Below are 19569 nucleotides of genomic sequence, written 5' to 3' on the forward strand. Positions count from 1 at the left end.
CTGGAAACCCTACTCAGCCAGCTCCAGGAAGAGGGCCTGAAAACCAAACGTGGGGACCCAGGACAGTTCTGTACTCCCAGGCTGTCCTGCAGACAGGCCCTGCTGGCTGTGAGGAGGGTCACACTCTACTTGTCCAGCCCAGGGCCGTGGTAGCAGGCAGGGCAGCTGTCTCCCTCTTTGATCACAGCTCACGCTGACCTTCGGCTCTCCGGGGTCCCACATGCTCCCCAGTTAAGCATCACTGCATTTGGCTGGGTGACTTTTAGTCATGAACAAACCTTATCCAATCTGTCTCCTCCCTTGGTAAGTGCTCAGGGAACCTCTGCAGGGCTTACAGAGTCTTGCTTCAAGAGCGGGGTCTCCGGAAAGCACTAAGCCCAGCTGGCAAGGAGCAGCAGCTACTCTGGATCCTCCTGCCCTCCCAGGGTTTCCTTGCCAGGCCCAAACAATGCTAGACTTCCCTGGCCAGGAGGCTGTCCATGCTCACTAAGAAGGAAAAATACTTCCAACTGGAGCAAAATCAGATCTGTACTTGCTCAGTTCCACTGAATTCACTGTGACTCAGGTTAACCTGCTAGGGAACTGCAGACACCCGGCCCTGTGCTTCTGTAAGGCTCACCTGGCTGGTGGCTGCCCTCAGCTAAATAGCCTTATATAAGATTCCCCTCTCTTCAGATATGCACACATTCCCCTAGGAAGCATGAGGAACTGGTTCCTTTTCCTCTCCGGTTCCCTTGCTGGGAATCTGACACAAACCTCTGACACATGATCTAAATCTGTCAGAGATTTTGCTTTAACATCACGATGGGTACAGCATCTCCAAGGGCCGGAAGTGAGCCCCTCCTGCCACAGGAGCAGACCACCTTCCTGAGGTGCTGTCTTCGCCTTGCAAGCACTTTCACATCTGTCTTCCTGCTTAATCCTCCCAGCAACTGATGGAGGAGGCAGGGCAGGCAGCATGGCTCTGCTTTAAAGAAAAGCAGGCCGGGCGCGGTGGCTCAAGCCTGTAATCCCAGCACTTTGGGAGGCCGAGACGGGCGGATCACGAGGTCAGGAGATTGAGACCATCCTGGCTAACATGGTGAAACCCCATCTCTACTAAAAAAAAATACAAAAAACTAGCCGGGCGACGTGGCGGGCTCCTGTAGTCCCAGCTGCTTGGGAGGCTGAGGCAGGAGAATGGCGTAAACCCAGGAGGCGGAGCTTGCAGTGAGCTGAGACCCGACCACTGCACTCCAGCCTGGGCGGCAGAGCGAGACTCCGTCTCAAAAAAAAAAAAGAAAAGCAAAGAGGGTTCAGAGGTTGAGTGGCTTTTCCTAAGGACTCATGAGGACACCAAGGGAGCTGGGATCAGGGCCCAGAAGACTGGCAGTTCCAGGCTCACTCTGCTGGAGATTGCATGCCCAGAGCAGCTGGAGAGGCCAGGCATCCACCTGTTCCCATACCAGAACAGCTCCAGGAACCCCACAGGGCTGCAGGAGAATTCAGTCAAATGCCAGGCAAGCGAGAAGGAGCAAAAGGCTTTATTGATAAATATGCAGATATGTCTGTCCACAGGGACCTGCTGTGGGGGCCATGACGAGGCTGCAAACCTCCCACTGCCTGGGTTATAGCCAGAACATGGTCCTGTGCAGACCCTGCCACGACAGCCCAGCCGTCCACCACCCGCCTCATCTCTGCCAATTGTGCTGGGGGCAGGGAGAGGCAGAGGCCCGCCTCAGGCTTCCCGAGCCCTGGGGCTCACGGGTGGTTCCCTCCCTTCCAAGGGAGTGGCACTGTGCCCAGGGGAGAGCCGGGGGATGGGGGCAGAGGAGGGAGACAGCAGCTGCTTCAGACCCTGAGCAGAAAACCGGAGTGAGCACAGCTGGCAGCACCAGATGACAGATCTGGGCTCCAGGGGCCTCCTGGCTGGCCCTCGTGGCTCGAACCTGCTGCGGGAGAGAGGCAGGGTGAGGGCCCCATTTGCCTTTTCTCTGACAAGGTTGCAAGGCCTGTGTGTGGCCACCTGCTCCCTGGGTACTGGGAACTGGTGGCACATAGTGCCCTGAAAGGCAGGGTCCCTTCACAGCTCACCCATCAGCCAAGCTGAGGGGAGGGCCCCTGCAGAAAATGACAGTACTGGAAGGCAGCAGCAGGGCAGAGGCCTAGTGCTCCAGGCGGGGCCTCTTCCCAGGGGTCCATGGGCCCATCAGTCCTGGGGTGGTGGGGGCTGGTTGATGATGACCTGGATGACAAAATCTTTCTGGATCTTGGTCTCCTGGAGCCGTGTGCGGTCTGTGAGCAGCTTCCCGGAGAAGAACCACCGCTGCCATGATGGCTCGATGCCCTCCTGGGCATGCAGCTGCCTCTTGAGCTGCCCCACCGTGTCGGGCAGGCTGGCGCTGAGCCTCACGTCCTTGCCTGTGGACAGGCGCACCTTCAGTGGGAACTCACGGCGCACGCTGGGTGGGGGCTCGGGGGGCTCCAGGCTCTCCTCCTCCGTGTGCTCCAGCAGCAGGTTCACAGGCGGTGACAGGCAGTAGATGGGCAGCTGGTAGCGATTGCCCAGCTCATCGTAGCATTCACAGAGGGTGCCTACAGGAGAGGCAGGGAGGTCAGAGTCAGCTTGGGGATCCACTATCATGGATTAAATGTTCGGGTTCCCCCAAATTCATATGGTGAAACTCTAACTCCCAGTGTGACTGTATTTGGACACAGGGCCTATAGAGAAATAATTAAAATTAAATGAGGTCATAGGGTGAGGCCCTGACCCTCTGGTCCGCTGATCGGAAGGATGGTTCTTTTTTTTTTTTTTTGAGACAAGATCTCCCTATGTTGCCTAGGTTGATCGCAAACTCCTGGGCTCATGCAATCCTCCCACCTCAGCCTCCCGAGCAGCTGAGACTACAGGTGTGCTCCACTGCCCTGGCTTATAGTTCTTGTAGAGACACTAGAGCACTATCTCACTCTCCACTCGCTCCCCATGTGAGGACACAGCAAGAAGGCAGCCACCTGCAAGCCAGCAAGAGAGCCTTCACCAAAATCTGAACTGGCCAGCACCATGATGCCAGATTTCCCAGCCTCCAGAACTGTGGGAAATAAATGTCTCTTGATTAAGTCACCCAGCATGTGGTATTTTGTTACAGCAGCCTGAGCAGACTAATACACCTGCCATGGCCACCCCACAGTCAGATCTCCCTAGGACAGCCTGATGACTAGGTGTACAGGACTGGAGTCAGGAATACCTGAGCTGGCATCCCAGCTCCACCAGGTGCTGGCTTGTTCATCCTGGCATATTATTTTTCATTTCTTCACATGTGCCAGATGCTGGGGTTATAGGGATGAATGAAACAGCACAGCTCTGCTCTCCATGGGCCTTAGTGTCCTTACTGGTAAAATGTAATGCATGGAGAAATATCTTTATTGTCTCTTAAGCACCTACTAAGTGCTGGGACTGGACTAAATCATGTTATATGTATCTTGCTGAATCCTAATAATTATCTCCCCTTTACAGTTGTAAGGCACTCAGGCTCTAAATTCGAGAAGCTCCTTGCTAAAGGCAACACAGTTAGGAAAGGGAAACATTCAGATTGAAACCCAGGTTTGTGACCAGGCACAGTGGTTCCCGCTTGTAATCCCAGCACTTTGGGACGGGCAGATCACCTGAGGGTGGAAGTTCAAGACAAGCCTGACCAATAAGGAGAAACCCTGTATCTACTAAAAATACAAAATTAGCTCAGCCTGGTGGCACATGCCTGTAAACCCAGCTACTCAGGAGGCTGAGACAGGAGAATTGCTTGAACCTGGGAGGCGGAGGTTGCAGTGAGCCAAGATCGCACCATTGCATTCCAGTCTGGGCAACAAGAGTGAAACTCCATCTCAAAAAAAAGGAACTCAAGTCTGTGATTCTAGAGCTCCACTATTACCCTCTGCTTTACATGGCCCCATAAGGCTGCTATGAACTTACATGAGCTAATGCAGTGGAAGTTTCTAGATCAGTGTCCAGCACATAATGACCCAATAAAAGGTCAGTGGATCACTTGAGCTCAGGAGTTTGAGACCAGCCTGGCCAACATGGTGAAACCTGGTCTCTACTAAAAATACAAAAATTAGCCAGGCATGGTGGCACATGCCTGTAATCCCAGCTACTCAGGAGGCTGAGGCAGGAGAATTGCTTGAACTCAGGTGGTAAAGGTTGCAGTGAGCCGAAATCCCACCAACTGCACTCCAGCCTAAGCGACAGAGTGAGTAAGACTCCATCTCAAAAAAAATAATAAAAAATAAAATAAAGGTCGGTGCCTTGGATGTTCTAGGGTCCCAAAGTGCATTTGTGACACTGCTTTGCAGGTTTGTTGATGTCTTTCTGTAGTGTCATTAGGCAAGCACAGACTGTGTCTCATTTTCTCATTTTCCTTGTGTACCTACTCCTGATCCACGCTCAGTAAGGGTTGCTTGAAGGAATGAACACGTGAGTAACCACCTGCCCCACCGCTCCACACCCCTCAACACCCTCAAACTGTGCTGGTGACCCCCGAGCTCCAGTGGGGATAAAGCCGTGGCCCTGCCCACTTACCATGAGGCAGGGTGATGCTGGCTCCATCCAGGATGGCCTGGGCCAGCTCGTGGTCATTGGCTTCAGCAGCATAGGCGGCGGCCTTGAGGGCATCCCAGATCTCCTTGCGGCCCTCAAAGGCTGGCGCTGTGTCCCAGAACTCATCCCGTTTGCTCCGCAGCTGCCCATCAGTCATGGGGTAGTCGCTCTTCCACTTGAGCCGCTCTTTCTTCAGGGGCTCATTGCGTCCTGGGCAGGACAGAAGGAGAGGCTCAGCATCTCTAAAGCTACTTGAGCTGCAACCTGCCCTCCCCCTCCCTTACCCTCCCAGGCCAGACCCTGAAACCCTGCTGCACTGGCTACTAAGTATTCAGGTCTCTGAAGCCCTTCCTAAATAGCAGGGAAGAGTCAGGAAACTTCACCTAACCAACCTAGGGACATAAAATAATTGTGTTAGCAAAGCATATGCTACCATTGTTTTTGTTGCCTTTTTTTTTTTTTTTTTTTTTTTTTTGAGATGGAGTTTCACTCTTGTTGCCCAGGCTGGAGTGCAGTGGCACGATCTCGGCTCACTGCAACCTCCGACTCCCAGGTTCAAGCGATTCTCCTGCCTCAGCCTCCTGAGTACCTGGGATTACAGATGCCTGCCACCACACGGGGCTAATTTTTGTATTTTTAGTAGAGATGGAGTTTCACCATGTTGGTCAGGCTGGTCTGAAATTCCTGACCTTGTGATCCGCCCACCTCAGCCTCCTGAGCGCTGGGATTACAGGTGTGATTGAATGAATGATCATGCGGGGCAGGGTGCGGTGGCTCACGCCTGTAATCCCAGTGCTTTGGGAGGCAGTAGGATCGCTTGAGCCCGGCAGTTCTAGACCAGTCAGGGCAACATGGTAAAACCCTGTTTCTACAAAAAAATTTTTAAAAATTAGCCAGGCACGATGGCACGCTCCTGTAGTTCCAGCTACTACTTGGGAGGCTAACATGGGAGAAATGACTTGAGCCTAGGAGGCTGAGGCTGCAGTGAGCTGTGATAGTGCCACTGCACTCCTTCCTGGGCAAGAGAGCGAGATCATGTCTCAAAAAAAAAAAAAAAATTATTAACAATTTTAACATCTTGTTACTAATGTCCCACTGTATAGTCACAAGGATTTTTTTTAAGAAATCATAATCAACAAACTCCCCAAAAAATTCCTGCAGCATCTGACAAATAAAATAATTCTGTCAAATGTCATTTTTCTTGTTACCCAGCTCCAAGTGATCTCTAAGACAACTCCAAACCACAGTCAAGACTGAGGGCAGAGGCGTCTCCCAAAGGTTTTTGGAGGCTCAGTTATCTCAAAACTAAAGGCAGAGTGAGCCACAAGAGTGAGATGTGAAGCACTCTGCTTCTACTATAACTCAGGTCCTACAGTGAGAGGCAGAACTAAGGCTGGGGGCCACCACCAGACTGCTCCCACTGGCTGGGGCAAAAGGAAGAGAATAGCAGGCACTGACCTCCGCTGAGAAAGAATCCCAGGCAAGAGTTTATTTATATACACGATCCCATTTCATCCTTGCTTAGGTATTACTATTGCTATTTCACAGGTGATAGGACAGATTTAGAGAGATTAAATGACTTGCCCCAGGTCACATAGTAAGTGAGTGAGGGTTCCACCTCAGGTCTGACTAAATCCTGTAGTTCACCATCGGAATTCACAGTGTAGGGGCAGAAAACTCTAAAGCCAAACATTTAATTTAAAGTGTTTCTGGGGTGGTGAGGTGGCAGAAGGAAAGGCAAACCCTCTTTGGAGGAAAATAACTTCAAACAAGGCCTCAAATAATTCCCAAGATAAAGTTCCAAGAAAAATAAATAAGGTAATAGTTTTTTTAAAAAAATGTCAATATGCAAGGAAACAAGGCAGTACAAGCTTTACTGGCAAAAACAGCAGACAAAAGAATCAGATTTGCAAAGACTCTGGATAGATTATGAAATACTGAGTTAAGGGATGAGGGCCTTAAAAATACGAATAAAAGATTATAAAGAATGATCAAGGAGATTTAAAAAACGTTTAATTTTTGTGGGTACATAATATGTATAACCAATAAGATCTTAAAAGAACCATATAGAACTTCTAAAAATGAAAAATACAGGCCGGGCCCAGTGGCTCACACTTGTAATCCAGCACTTTGGGAAGCCAAGGCAGATGGACTACTTGAGCCCAGGAATTCGAGACCAGCCTGGGCAATATGGCAAAAACCCGTCTCTACAAAAAATACAAAAAAATTAGTCGGGCATGGTGGCGTGCACCTGTAGACCTAGCTACTTGGGAGGCTGAGGTGGGAGGATCACCTGAGCCCAGAAAGGTTGACGCTGCAGTGAGTCATGATCATACCACTGCACTCCAACTCCAGACTGGGTGACAAAGTGAGACCCTGTCTCACAAAAAAAAAAGGAAATAAAAATAGAAAAAGACAATATAATTGAGATTCGGATGTCTTTTTTCTTTTTGAGAGACAAGGTCACTCTGTTGCCCAGTCTGGAGTGCGGTGGTGTCATCATAGCTCACTGCAGCCTCAAACTTCTGGGCTCAAGGTATTCTTCCCCAGCAGCCTCCCAAGTAGCTGGGACTATATAAGGGACACTATGCCCTTCTAGGTCTAAAATTTTGAACTGAATTTCCAGAAGGATACAATAGGGAAAATGGGAATGAAGCAACATTCAAAGAAATCATGGAGATGTCCACTCCCCCTAAATTGATCTATAAATGTAATACAATTCCAATATAATTCCTGTCAGTTTTTTCCTAAGGAACCTGGCAAGCTGATTCTAAATTTTATATAGAAGAACAAAGATGCTCCTAGAAAAGAATCAGGTGGGAGAAGTTGCGCTGCCATGATCAGCTTTAATTATAAAGTTACAGTTGGCACAGTACTGGAACAGGGACAGACTGTTGGACAAAAAAAGCCAAACCTGGTAAAATATTTGAAGAGATTTATTCTGAGCCAAATGTGAGGGCCATGACTTGTGATGCAGTCTCAGGAGGTTCTGGGAACATGTGCCCAAAGGGAGTTGGATTACAGCTTGGTTTTATATGTTTTAGGGAGACTTAAGACATCAGTCATTACATGTGAGATATACATTGGTTTGGTGTGGAAAGGAGGGACAACTTGAAGGGGCGGGGACTTAAAGGTCATAGGTGGATTTAAAGATGTTCTGGTTGGCAATTGGTTGAAAGAGTTATTATCTTAAGTCCTCGAATCAACAGAAAGGAATGTCTGGGTTAAGATAAGGAGTTGTGGGCCAGGCGCGGTGGCTCACGCCTGTAATCCCAACGCTTTGGGAGGCCAAGGTGGGTGGATCACCTGAGGTCAGGAGTTCGAGACCAGCCAGGCCAACATTGTGAAATCCCATCTCTACTAAAAATACAAAAATTAGCTGGGCGTGGTGGCAGGCACCTGTAATCCCAGCTACTCAGGAGGCTGAGGCAGGAGAATCGCTTGAACTTGGGAGGCGGAGGTTGCAGTGAGCCAAGATTGTGCCACTGCACTCCAGCCTGGACAACAAAAAGTGAAACTCTATCTCAAAAAAAAAAAAAAGATAAGAAGTTGTGGAGACCAAGGTTCTTATTATGTAGATGAAGTTTCATAGGTGGCCGCCCTTAGAGGCAATAGATGGCAAATGTTTCCTATTCAGACTTTTAACAAGTGGCAGATTTTTAGCTAATCTCTTCAGCATCGGAAAAAGACCTGGAAAGGGAATGGGATTCTTTACAGAAAATGTAAACATACTCCATAAGAGACAGTTTTGCAGGGCCATTTCAAAATATGTTACAGTCCATTTGAAGGTACAGTCCATTTGAACTTTTATATGGATGCACTTTCTTGCTAGGCCCCAACCTTGTCCCAGACACCAGCCCTCTAGGCAACTATCTTCCAGTCCTCCAGCAGGCTAGATGGAAATTCGCCAGGCTGCTAATCTTCTCTTGTCTACTCTAGATTCCCAGCCATATGAAGACACCCTAGCTGGACGACCAGTTCTTGTTAAGAATATGACCCCTCAAACTCTACAACCTCGATGGACTGGACCCTACTTAGTCATCTATAGTACCTCAAATGCCATCCACCTGCAGGACCCTCCCCATTGGGTTCACTGTTCCAGAATAAAACTGTGTCCGTTGGACAGCCAGCCTGATCTCTCCTCTTCCTCCTGGAAGTCGCAAGTACTCACTCCTACTTCCCTTAAACTCACCTGCATTTCTAAAGGATAACAGTAACCCTTATGAGCCTAACACATCCTTTCATTTTTATTAGGTCTCTTCTTCCTTACCCTACTCTTTACAACAGGCTTTATGCAATCACCACCCCCACAACTTGGATTGCACCCTGCAAACTTGTCATCCCTACTATCTTCTGTCTAGCCATACCCCTATTCACCATTCTTAACTACTCATAAATGCCCTGTCCCTGTTTACACTGCCAGTTTACACTATTCCTCCAAACCATTGTACCGGCTGTCTCCTAGTGCTATCCCTAATCTGCCACTCTTGACTCCCTCTTGGAGTGGATAGACGATCTTTGCTAACAGGGCACCCTCCAATACTTTCACCTTGATGAAGCCCTTTTTTTCTTTTTCTTTTTTTTTTTTTTTTTTGAGACGGAGTCTCGCTCTGCTGCCCAGGCTGGAGTGCTGTAGACGGATCTCAGCTCACTGCAAGCTCCGCCTCCCGGGTTCACGCCATTCTCCTGCCTCAGCCTCCCGAGTAGCTGGGACTACAGGTGCCTGCCACCTCTCCCGGCTAATTTTTTGTATTTTTTAGTAGAGACGGGGTTTCACCGTGTTAGCCAGGATGGTCTCAATCTCCTGACCTCATGATCCGCCCGTCTCGGCCTCCCAAAGTGCTGGGATTACAGGCCTGAGCCACCGCGCCCGGCCTGAAGTCCTTTTTTTCACTTTTCTACTCACTCTTATCCTTGCCCCCATTCTCCAGTCACTCTTTACCTCTCCCTACCTATCTCCACCACACTATCAATCTCACTCTCTCTCCTAGCCGTTTCTAATCCTTTAACAAACAATTACTGGCTTTGCATTTCTCTTTCCTCCAAAACCGCTGAGGCCTCGATTTACTCACTGCTGAAAAAGGAGAACTCTGTATATGTTTAAATGAAGAGTGTTGTTTTTACCCAAATCAATCTGGCTTGGTATATGACAACATAAAAAACTCAAGGATAGAGCCCCAAAACTGACCAACCAAGCAAATAATTACGCCGAACCCCCTTGGACACTCTAATTGGATGTCCTGGGTTCTCCCAATTCTTAGTCCTTTAATACCTGTTTTTCTCCTTTTATTTGGACGTTGTGTCTTTCATTTAGTTTCTCAAGTCATACAAAACCGCATCCAGGCCATCACTAATCATTCTATACGACAAATGCTCCTTCTAACAACCCCACAATATCACCGCTTACCCCAAAATCTTTCTTCAGTTTAATCTCTCCCACTATAGGTTCCCACACTGCCCCAATCCCCTTGAAGCAGCCCTGAGAAATATCGACCATTATCTCTCCACACCATCCCCCCAAATTTTCGCCGCCCCAACACTTCATACCATTTTGTTTAGTTTTTCTTATTAATATAAGAAGACAGGAATGTCAGGCCTCTGAGCCCAAGCTGAGCTGTCCTATCCCCTGTGACCTGCGCATACACATCCAGATGGCCTGAAGCAACTGAAGATCCACAGAAGTGAAAATAGCCAGTTCCTGCCTTAACTGAAGACATTCCACCATTGTGATTTGTTCCTGCCCCACCCTAACTGATCAATTGACTTTGTGACAATACACCCTCCCTGCCCTTGCAATAGTGTACTTTGTGATATTCCCCCACCCCTGTGAATGTACTTTGTACGATACACCCTCCCCACCCTTGAGAAGGTACTTTGTAATATCCTCCCCCGCCCTTAAGAAGGTACTTGGTAATATTCTCCCCACCCTTGAGAATGTACTTTGCAAGATCCACCCCCTGCCCACAAAAAATTGCTCCTAACTCCACTGCCTATCCCAAAACTGTAAGAACTAATGATAATGCCACCAGCCTTTGGTGACGCTCTTTTGGGATTCAGCTCGCCTACACCCAGGTGATTTAAAAAGCTTTATTGCTCACACAAAGCCTGTTTGGTGGTCTCTTCACACGGATGCGCATGACACCGAGTAGCTGGGATTACAGATGTGTACCACCACACCTCACTAATTTTTGTATTTGTAGTAGAAACAGGGTTTCACCATGTTGCCAGGTTAGTCTCGAACTCATGACCTCAGGTGATCCACCCGCCTCAGCCTCCCAAAGTGCTGGGATTACAGACATGAGCCACCACGCCTGGACTGTTTTAATGCTAATGCTGGTCAGTTGTGCCTGAACTTCAAAGGGAGGAGAGTATAATGAGGCCTGACTCCCCTTCCCATCATGGCCTGGACTTGTTTTTCAGATTTCTTTGGAATCCCCTTGGCTGAGAAGATGGGTCCATTCAGCTGGTTGGAGGACTTAGAATTTTATTTTTGGTATACAAGACAAATGAGAACAGAGAGCCCAGAAACAGACCCAGGTGTGTACGGGAACTTGCTTGCGGTGAGAAGGAACATTCCTGTTGCAGGTTGGAGGGGAAGATGACTATGTGTAACGAATGATGCTGGGACTATGATGGAAACATGAACTGCAATCCCCACCTCATGCCAGCCACGAAAATCAAAACCAGGTTATCAAAGGCTTAAGTATGAGGGACAGAAAGGACACACTGAAGAAACTGAAGGTTACAATTTCATCCAGATATTTTTTATGAAGTTTAGCCTGGAGGTGTTTATGCCTTGACCAAGGAAGTTGCTCCATTTCATGATTTCTGGACTCCTTTTCTCTCTCATTATTTAGCAGGGATGATCCCCTAATAAGAGCTTTGATCCACCAGGAGTCACAGTAATTATACAGTGACTCCCTCAGGGACCCCTGGGTGTGGGACTTCTGCCTCTTCCCTAAACAGCTGTTTAGCTTCAATGGCATTTTACCTTCTTGAGCTGAATCTATAGTTTCCCTGCCTTCCTTCCTCTTTGTCAGATGTCACTTCTTACTGGTCTCTATCTGCTGCTCCTAACATGGGGAGAGGGCAGGCCCAGCTCATGGGCCATTCCTAATCTGCCAAGGGCTGAGAAAGGGCACAACCAAGCTGTCAGCACTGTCTACAAGAGAGGCTTCCCACAGAAGAAAGAGACCAGGCTTTGTGACATTTAAAAATGTTCACTGTTCGGCCAGCATGGTGGCTGACACCTATAATCCCAGCACTTTGGGAAGCTGAGGTGGAAGGATCACTTAGGGCCAGGAGGTCACAATCAGCCTGGGCAACAAAGCAAGACCCCTCGTCTCTACAAAAAATAAAAAAAATTAGCCGGGCGCGGTGGCATGCACCTGTAGTCCCAGCTACTCGGGAGGCTGAGGTGGGAGGGTTGCTTGAGCCCAGGAGGTCAAGGCTGCAGTGAGTTATGACTGCACCACTGCACGCCAGCCTGGGTGACAGAGTGAGACCCTGCCTCATAAATAAATAAATAAATAAATGGCCGGGCACAGTGGCCCATGCAGGTAATCCCAGCACTTTGGGAGGCCAAGGCAGGTGGATTGCTTGAGTCCAGGAGTTCGAGACCAGCCTGGTCAACATGCAGAAACCTCGTCTCTACTAAAAATACAGGCGTGGTGGCAGGCACCTGTAATCCCAGATATTCAGGAGGTGAGGCAGAAGAATCGCTTGAACCCCAGAGACGGAGGTTGCAGTGAGCTGAGATCATGTCACTATACTCCAGCCTGGGTGACAGAGTAAGATTCTGTCTCAAAACAAAACAAAACAAAACAAAAATCCCAAAACAAAAACAAAATAAAATGTTCACCTTTGGGCTCTGTGCCCGACAAGTGAGGTGCTGGACTGTGAAACAAGGACACCTGAGCTGTAACTGCGCCTATGCATCTCATTTTCTCTTGAGAAGACTAAAGAACTGACCTTTAAAATAAACAAAGCTCCATGGTGGCCCCTTTCAAAGTCATCACCTCAGGAGGCCACACACGTGGCCTGAAGGATGCTGCCTTGGCTCACAAACCTCCTGAGCTCCCCCAGAGTAGCCTTCAGGGTCACCTCCCTGCTACACAACAGCAGCCAGCTTTGCTAGCAGTCATTTCTATGCTTCTTCCCCACTGACAGTCACACTGTGAGTGAGCCTCTCCAAGTATTAACAGTGCCTAATGAATGCAGTGACCCAGGATACAGCGGTGACAAACTCTTCACCCTCCAGGTAGGGCCTCTGTGGCTGAAAATCTTAGAATGGGCTGGTGAGGGGCAGGGGGCAGGCAGGGTTAATGTAAGCTGAGCCCCAGGAGTCCAGCCATTGCCTTCTCAGTCATCACTGCACCTCAGAGCCAGCAGAGGGCAGCCGCAGCACCTCTGGACTGGTGTTGGCTCTCTTCATCAGTGGGTCAAACGCTGCACAAAAATAACTCACCAAGTTCTCCAGGCCCAAAGTTAAGCATGTATAGGAGACATGCCCAGATGTTTGCAGCCCTACACACGGGTGCTTACAATCTTAGCCACAGATACAGACAAACACAGAAAAGGAAGTTTTTCATCTAAGCATATGAACAAGTTGATGATGAACATATTAATTTCATTTACTTAAAAAGATATTGGCTGGCTGTGGTGGCTGACGCCTGTAATCCCAGCACTTTTGGAGGCTGGGGCAGGTGGATCACCTGAGGTCAGGAGTTTGAGACCAGCCTGACCAACATGGCGAAACCTCATCTCTACTAAAAATACAAAAATTAGCCGGGCGTGGAGGCACATGCCTGTAATCCCAGCTACTCAGGAGGCGGAGGCAGGAGAATTGCCTGAACCTGGGAGGCGGAGGTTGCAGTGAGCTGAGATCGTGCCATTGCACTCCAGCCTGGGCAACAAGAGGGAAACTCCATCTCGAAAAGTCAAAAACAAAAACAAAAAGATACTGTATGGAGTCAAAAAGTTGGGCAGTGGAAAGTGTGAACACTCATATGCTGCACAAATTGGTGCATGTCTCTGGGAAGGCATTTGTATGGTACTGAGAAACTTTAAAATGTTCATCCCTTTGGCTCAGCTATTTGGTTTCTAATAATTTATTCTAAGAAAATAATCACAAGTGTGTGGTGAAGACTTATCTAGAAAGCTATTTAACTCAGCACGTTTTTATTAGGGAAAAGCTAGGAACCACCTAATGCACACGGCCAGGAGAAAGGCTACATAAAGTATGGGCATCCTTTCGAAGCATCGGCGGCAGCCACTCTGTAATGGTGACGTAGGATGCTGAGTAACACGGGAAAATGTCCACAACACAGTGAAAAAAGGTCCCATACAGCAAGTGCACAGTGCTCCAGCTTTTAATTCAAAAAAAGTATGTATTGGCCAGGTGTGGTGGTTCACCCCTGCAATCCCAGAATTTTGGGAGGCCGAGGCAGACAGATCACTTGAGGTCAGGAGTTCAAGACCGGCTGGGACAACATGGTAAAAACCCATCTCTACAAAAATTAGCCAGGCTTGGTGGTGGTGTGCGCCTGTAGTCCCAACTACTTGAGAGCTTGAGGCAGGAAAATCGCTTGAACTGAGGAGGCGGAGGTTGCAGTGAGCTAAGATTGCACCACTGCACTCCAGCCTGGGTCACAGAGCGAGACTGTGTCTCAAAAAAAAAAAAAAAAGGTGTATAATTATTATCTTTTGTTTGTTTTTAGATGGGGTCTGGCTCTATCACTCAGGCCACGTCATCATAGCTCACTGCAGCCTCAACCTCCTGGGCTCAAGCGATGCTTCCACCTCCGCCTCCTGAGAAGCTGTGGATTATAGGCACGCACCAACATGACTGGATAATTAAAAAAAAATTTTTTTTGTAGAGATGGGGTCTCGCCATGTTGCCCAGGCTGGTCTCAAACTCCTGTCTTCAAGTGATCCTCCTTCCTCAGCCTCCCAAAGTGCTCAGCTGTATAATTATATATATTAAAAAGACAGGAGGGCCAAGCACAATGGCTCGCACCTGTAACCCCAGCACTTTGGGAGACCGAGGCGGGAGGATCGTTTGAGCCCAGAAGGTCAAGGCTGCAGTGATAAGCTATAATTACACCACTATACTCCAGACTGGGCAACGGAGTAAGACCTGGTCTTTAAAAGAGAAAAAAGGCTGGAAGGATTTATATCAAAATGTAAACAGCGGTTATATTTCACTGGCAGTTACCGATTATTTCTTCTTGGTTTATATTTTCCAAGTTTTCTACAATAAGAACTTATTACTTTAATAATAAGAATAATACCATAAAAGTTGTTAATTAGGAAAGAGGATACTTTGAGTTCTGGGGCACAGCCATGGAAAAGTGGGAAGAGTTTGGGGAGCCGACGGTGGTGGTGATTTGCTAAGCCCATGCCCTGTAGGATATCAGTTACTGACAGCCCCCCGAGGCTTTGTCCAGGGCCAGGAAGGCTCTGCTGGTTTCAGCAGCAGGAGCATTTAGTAGCTTCTACTTACATCTCCACCTGTCCTAGATAAGCTTCAGGTCAAAGACAGAGTAACAGAAATGGTTCCTGTCCTTAATGAAGCTGACAAAGACATACAACCTGCACAGGGAGGCCTCTGGGCAACACACGCACAAAAAGCATGCGTTTCCGCGACTGTGCTGGGCAGAGGACAGCAACAGACATTTTTTGTTTGTTTAAACTTCTTTTTTTTTTTTTTTTTTTAATAGAGAGGGGGGTCTCCCTATGTTGCCCAGGCTGGTCTTGAACACCTGGGCTCGAGGGATCCTCCTGTCTCGACCTCCCAAAGTGCTAGGATTACAGGTGTGAGCCACCATGCCCTGCCAACATTTGTGACTGAAAAGAGAATGTACATGGCCGGGCGCGGTGGCTCAAGCCTGTAATCCCAGCACTTTGGGAGGCCGAGACGGGTGGATCACGAGGTCAGGAGATCGAGACCATCCTGGCCTACACGGTGAAACCCCGTCTCTACTAAAAAAATACAAAAAAAAAAACTAGCCGGGCGAGGTGGCGGGCGCCTGTAGTCCCAGCTACTCGGGAGGCTGAGGCAGGAGAATGGCGTAAACCCGGGAGGCGGAGCTTGCAGTGAGCCGAGATTGCGCCACTGCACTCCAGCCTGGGCGACAGAGCGAGACTCCGTCTCCAAAAAAAAAAAAAAAAAAAAAAAAAAAAGAGAATGTACATGTCTGCATATAGAGGCAAAGGCTGGGGTCCCAAAGGCTGGCTGAAACCTCCTGTATTAGGATCTCCTGGGGTGCTGGTTCAAAATCCAGATTCTCAGGGCCCACCTCACACCCATGGAACCAGTTACAGTAGCTGGGCTGGGGTATGTATTTGATCTGACTTAAGAACCTATCTGTAAACACAGCAACACAGGAGTGGAAATGGTATGCCCAGCCACACCTTAACATCAACAGTTCAACACATGGTCTCCAGAGCTGCTGCTGAGAGCTGATTTGGAGAGGGAAGAGGGAAGAGAGCAAGAGGGCACCACGTCTGGGCTGGAGGAGGATAATGATGGTGGATGCGGTGGTTTGGCCTCGATAATGAATGGTGTCTGGTGATGCCACCCCCAAGGGAGGGCACTGAAAGGAGAGTGGGAGACAGAACATTAAAGGTCCTCTCCAAGTTGCCCAGAGCTGGTGCGCATCTATGAGTGTGTATGCATGTGTGGGTGTACTCCCACCACTCAATTCACTCTGCTGGACTCAGGATGGCTACACAGAAGAGGAGATTCCAAAACCACAAGGAAGGATGGCAGACCCTGGCTGAATAGATCCCACTGCCTCACACGGTGCCTGGCCCAGCGCGGTTCTCAGCAAGTATCTGCTGAATTGAGAAAGGAACTGACCAAGGCGCCGTGAGCAGGTGGGGAGGGGTGGAGGAGTTACGGCTCACTGCAGCAGCAGGGAGGCAGGCGAAAGCAGGGGAGAGGTCTGCAGGGGTGTGGCCCCTCCTTCACTTATTGATCTCAGACCCCAGATTATTCCTGTGACTTCAGGGACTGGAATAAGTGAGCCACTAGGATGTGACACCAAATTTGAGATCAGCCAAGGGGAGCAGAGAGTTCCCCAGTCAGGCCACCCAAGCCAGGAGACAGCCCTATTTATACCTGTGGCAATCCCCAAGCTGTTCCACACTCAGTTACCAAGTTCTGTCCCCAAGCCCTTACTCCAGGGATGGGGCCAACAGTGTCCTTCCCAGATGTACCGATTATGTGACAAGTCTGGGCTTGCTCTGGCTGGTGTGAGAGACAGGGCTCTCACACCGGATGGGAGAAGGCAGGAACAAGAGCCTCCTTGTCCCAACAGCCTGGCAGGCAAGGGCCCTCTGGCCAGGATACAGACTCGAATCTCTCCTTTCTCCCCTCCCACCCCAGCAGTCACAGCTGAAACACAGGTAGTCTGAAGTCTCCCACCTGGCAGCGGGAAAAAGGGGTCAGGAAGAACACAGGGGCCAGAAGGATCAGCCCAAGCGGGGAGGGGAGCCCAGGTAATCCCTTCAGGAAGTGTGATATTTATAGTTAGACTTAGCTGAGATGACCCTCAGAGCCTGGGTAACTTTTGAAGGGAAAGTGCTGGCCCAGCTCTGGTCAGCTGGAGCCTCCCACGCTCTGGGATTTGGTGGCCTCTTTACAGGCCTATGGGTCTTTCCTCCTCTCGGGCCCCAGCTCAGGGAGGGAAAGGGGTGGAGCCAGTTGCTAAGTGACGGGCCAGGCTTTCTAACGGGCATCTCCAGAGGCACAGTTGGTCCCAGGTGGCCCTAAGCAGAGCTGAAGGATCAAGGCAGGGTGGCACCCCTGAGGGCCCAATTCTCGGCTCTAGGATGATGCCCAGCCCACAGCAACGGAAATTCTCTGCGATGATCTTGTTTGTCTGCCTGAGGCTGGGACCTCCTCCAGTTCATCTTTTTGATCCTAGAGACAGGGTCAACGCCTGGCATACTGCACGGGCGAGTGAAATGGGAAGGCAGTTTAGGAAAAGGAGGAGGACCTGGAGAGGGGAGGCGCAGATCAGATGGGAGAGTAGACAGAGCTGTCTGCAAGAAACCCCTGCAAAGGGGAAACAGAGGACTATGTTTTGTGAACAAGCTTCACCAAATAGGAAGAGGCAGGAAGAAAGGGGGTAGGTGGAGGTGGGAGTCCAGGAGGGACAAAACCAGTCACTGAAGTAGGTGTACAGTGAGGAAACCTGCTGGAGGAGGTGGGCCCGGATCCTCTGTGGATCCGCTGTGGCCACAGGAGAGACAAAAGTGCAGCCAAGAGAAACAGACCTACCCAAGGCCTCGGTGCGTGGGCAGCCACAGATATGGACAAGGGGGCACACAAGCGTGAGGAGACAGGGTGTGCTTTCATGGTGCTGCATACAACGGACACATTCACAGGGTCGGCCACCCGGCTGGGCTCAGGCAGAGCAGGCCTTTTTCTGCTCTCTGGCCCGTGACTCCAGCCTGGGGGCCCTGGCCACATCTGGCCAGGCTGGGGGAAGGGTGGTCTCCCAGAGTTGGGCACTGACCAGCCATCCCCCGACTCTTTTCCGGAGGAAAACTGGCCTATCTGATCTCCATTACAAACAGAGCCCCCAAATCCTCAGGATCTAACTCTAGGGTTTTTGTTTAGTCTTTTTTTGAGATGGAGTCGTGCTCTGTTGCCCAGGCTGGAGTGCAGTGACACAATCTCGGCTCACTGCAACCTCCACCTCCCGGGTTCAAGTGATTTTCCTGCCCCAGCCTCCCAAGTAGCTGGGATTACAGGCGTGTGCCCCCACAGCTAATTTTTGTATTTTTAGTAGAGATGAGGTTTCGCCATGTTGGCCAGGCTGGTCTTGAACTCCTGGCCTCAAGTGATCCTCCTGCTTCGGCCTCCCAAAGTGCTGGGATTACAGGCGTGAGCCACTGTGCCAGGCCTAACTCTGGAGTTCTATCCTGCCATACAACTAACATGTTTTCTAAGGCTGCTTTGGAGAGAATACTGTATTTCGCAAGTGGAGTCAGACATAGGTGTTTGGGAAATTACCGCACTTCCCTTGTTTTAAGTACCTATGTCCCTTTCCTGTAGTCAACACACTCTCATCTTTGCCACTTACTGACATGTTTGCTCTCAAGTGCAGCCAGAATCCTAGCTTGAACATGAGCAGTTCCAGTGTTAGCAGCTCTGGAGGGAACCCTGATTACACGTGCTTTCTGACAACCTGGATCATGGATAATTATGCATGTGTAAACAGACACTGTAGCCTCTCTCTGCAACCTGGCTACTCACATGTGGGCTTCAGAGATGGACAGCGGGGGTTCTCTTTGGCTGCTGACCACCTTTGTGACCATGGGTGGATGACCTCACCATCCTAAGATTTGGTGTTTCCATCTGTAAAAAGAGCATGTAACTCCCACCTAATGGGACTGCTGTAAGGATTAAATGAGACCACTCTGCCCAGTGCTGAAAAGACAGTAGCTATTGTCATTGGTGACCAAGCTGAGTCAGTAATGCTTTTACCATTGCATAATTAAAGGTTACTTTTTCTTTTTTCCATAAAGTTGCTGTGATTTTGAAAAATGAAAACTGCAAGGTAGGGCGTGGTGGCTCACGCCTGTAATCCCAGCACCTGGGAGGCCAAGGCAGGTGATAACCTGAGGTTAGGAATTCAAAACCAATCTGGCCAACATGGTGAAACCCTGTCTCTACTAAAAATACAAAAATTAGCCAGGCGTGGCGGCGTATGCCTGTAGTTCTATTTACTCAGGAGGCTGAGGCAGGAGAATCGCTTGAACCCAGGAGGCGGAGGTTGCAGTGAGCCGAGGTTGCGCCACTGCACTCCAGCCTGGGCAACAGAGCAAGACTGTCTCAAAAAAAGAAAAGAAAGCTCCTGCTGCAGGGATGTCTCGGTCTTTACTTCGCAGCGCAGGAGAATGCAGGGGTTAAATGAGGTCAAGCTCAACAGTGACAGAGAGTGGGCTTGATGGATGTCCGCCTCCTTGTGCTGGTTGCACAGCGT

The 19569-nt window shown here is 49.5% G+C and overlaps 1 protein-coding gene across 1 annotated transcript in view; it reads right to left on the reverse strand.

The window, feature by feature from the left end:
• Positions 1-1505: 1505 nt before the first annotated feature.
• Positions 1506-19569, reverse strand: part of UBTD1 (ubiquitin domain containing 1) — a 65263-nt gene continuing 47199 nt past the window's right edge. The window contains exons 2-3 of the mRNA XM_010389557.2: positions 4553-4780; positions 1506-2574 (exon numbers count right to left, since the gene is read on the reverse strand). Of these exons, the coding sequence (XP_010387859.1) occupies positions 2189-2574; positions 4553-4780 (614 nt within the window). The 3' untranslated portion in view covers positions 1506-2188. The remainder of the gene's footprint in view (positions 2575-4552; positions 4781-19569) is intronic.

The sequence above is a fragment of the Rhinopithecus roxellana genome, chromosome 11, assembly GCF_007565055.1.
Source record: "Rhinopithecus roxellana isolate Shanxi Qingling chromosome 11, ASM756505v1, whole genome shotgun sequence".
Lineage (NCBI taxonomy): Eukaryota > Metazoa > Chordata > Mammalia > Primates > Cercopithecidae > Rhinopithecus > Rhinopithecus roxellana.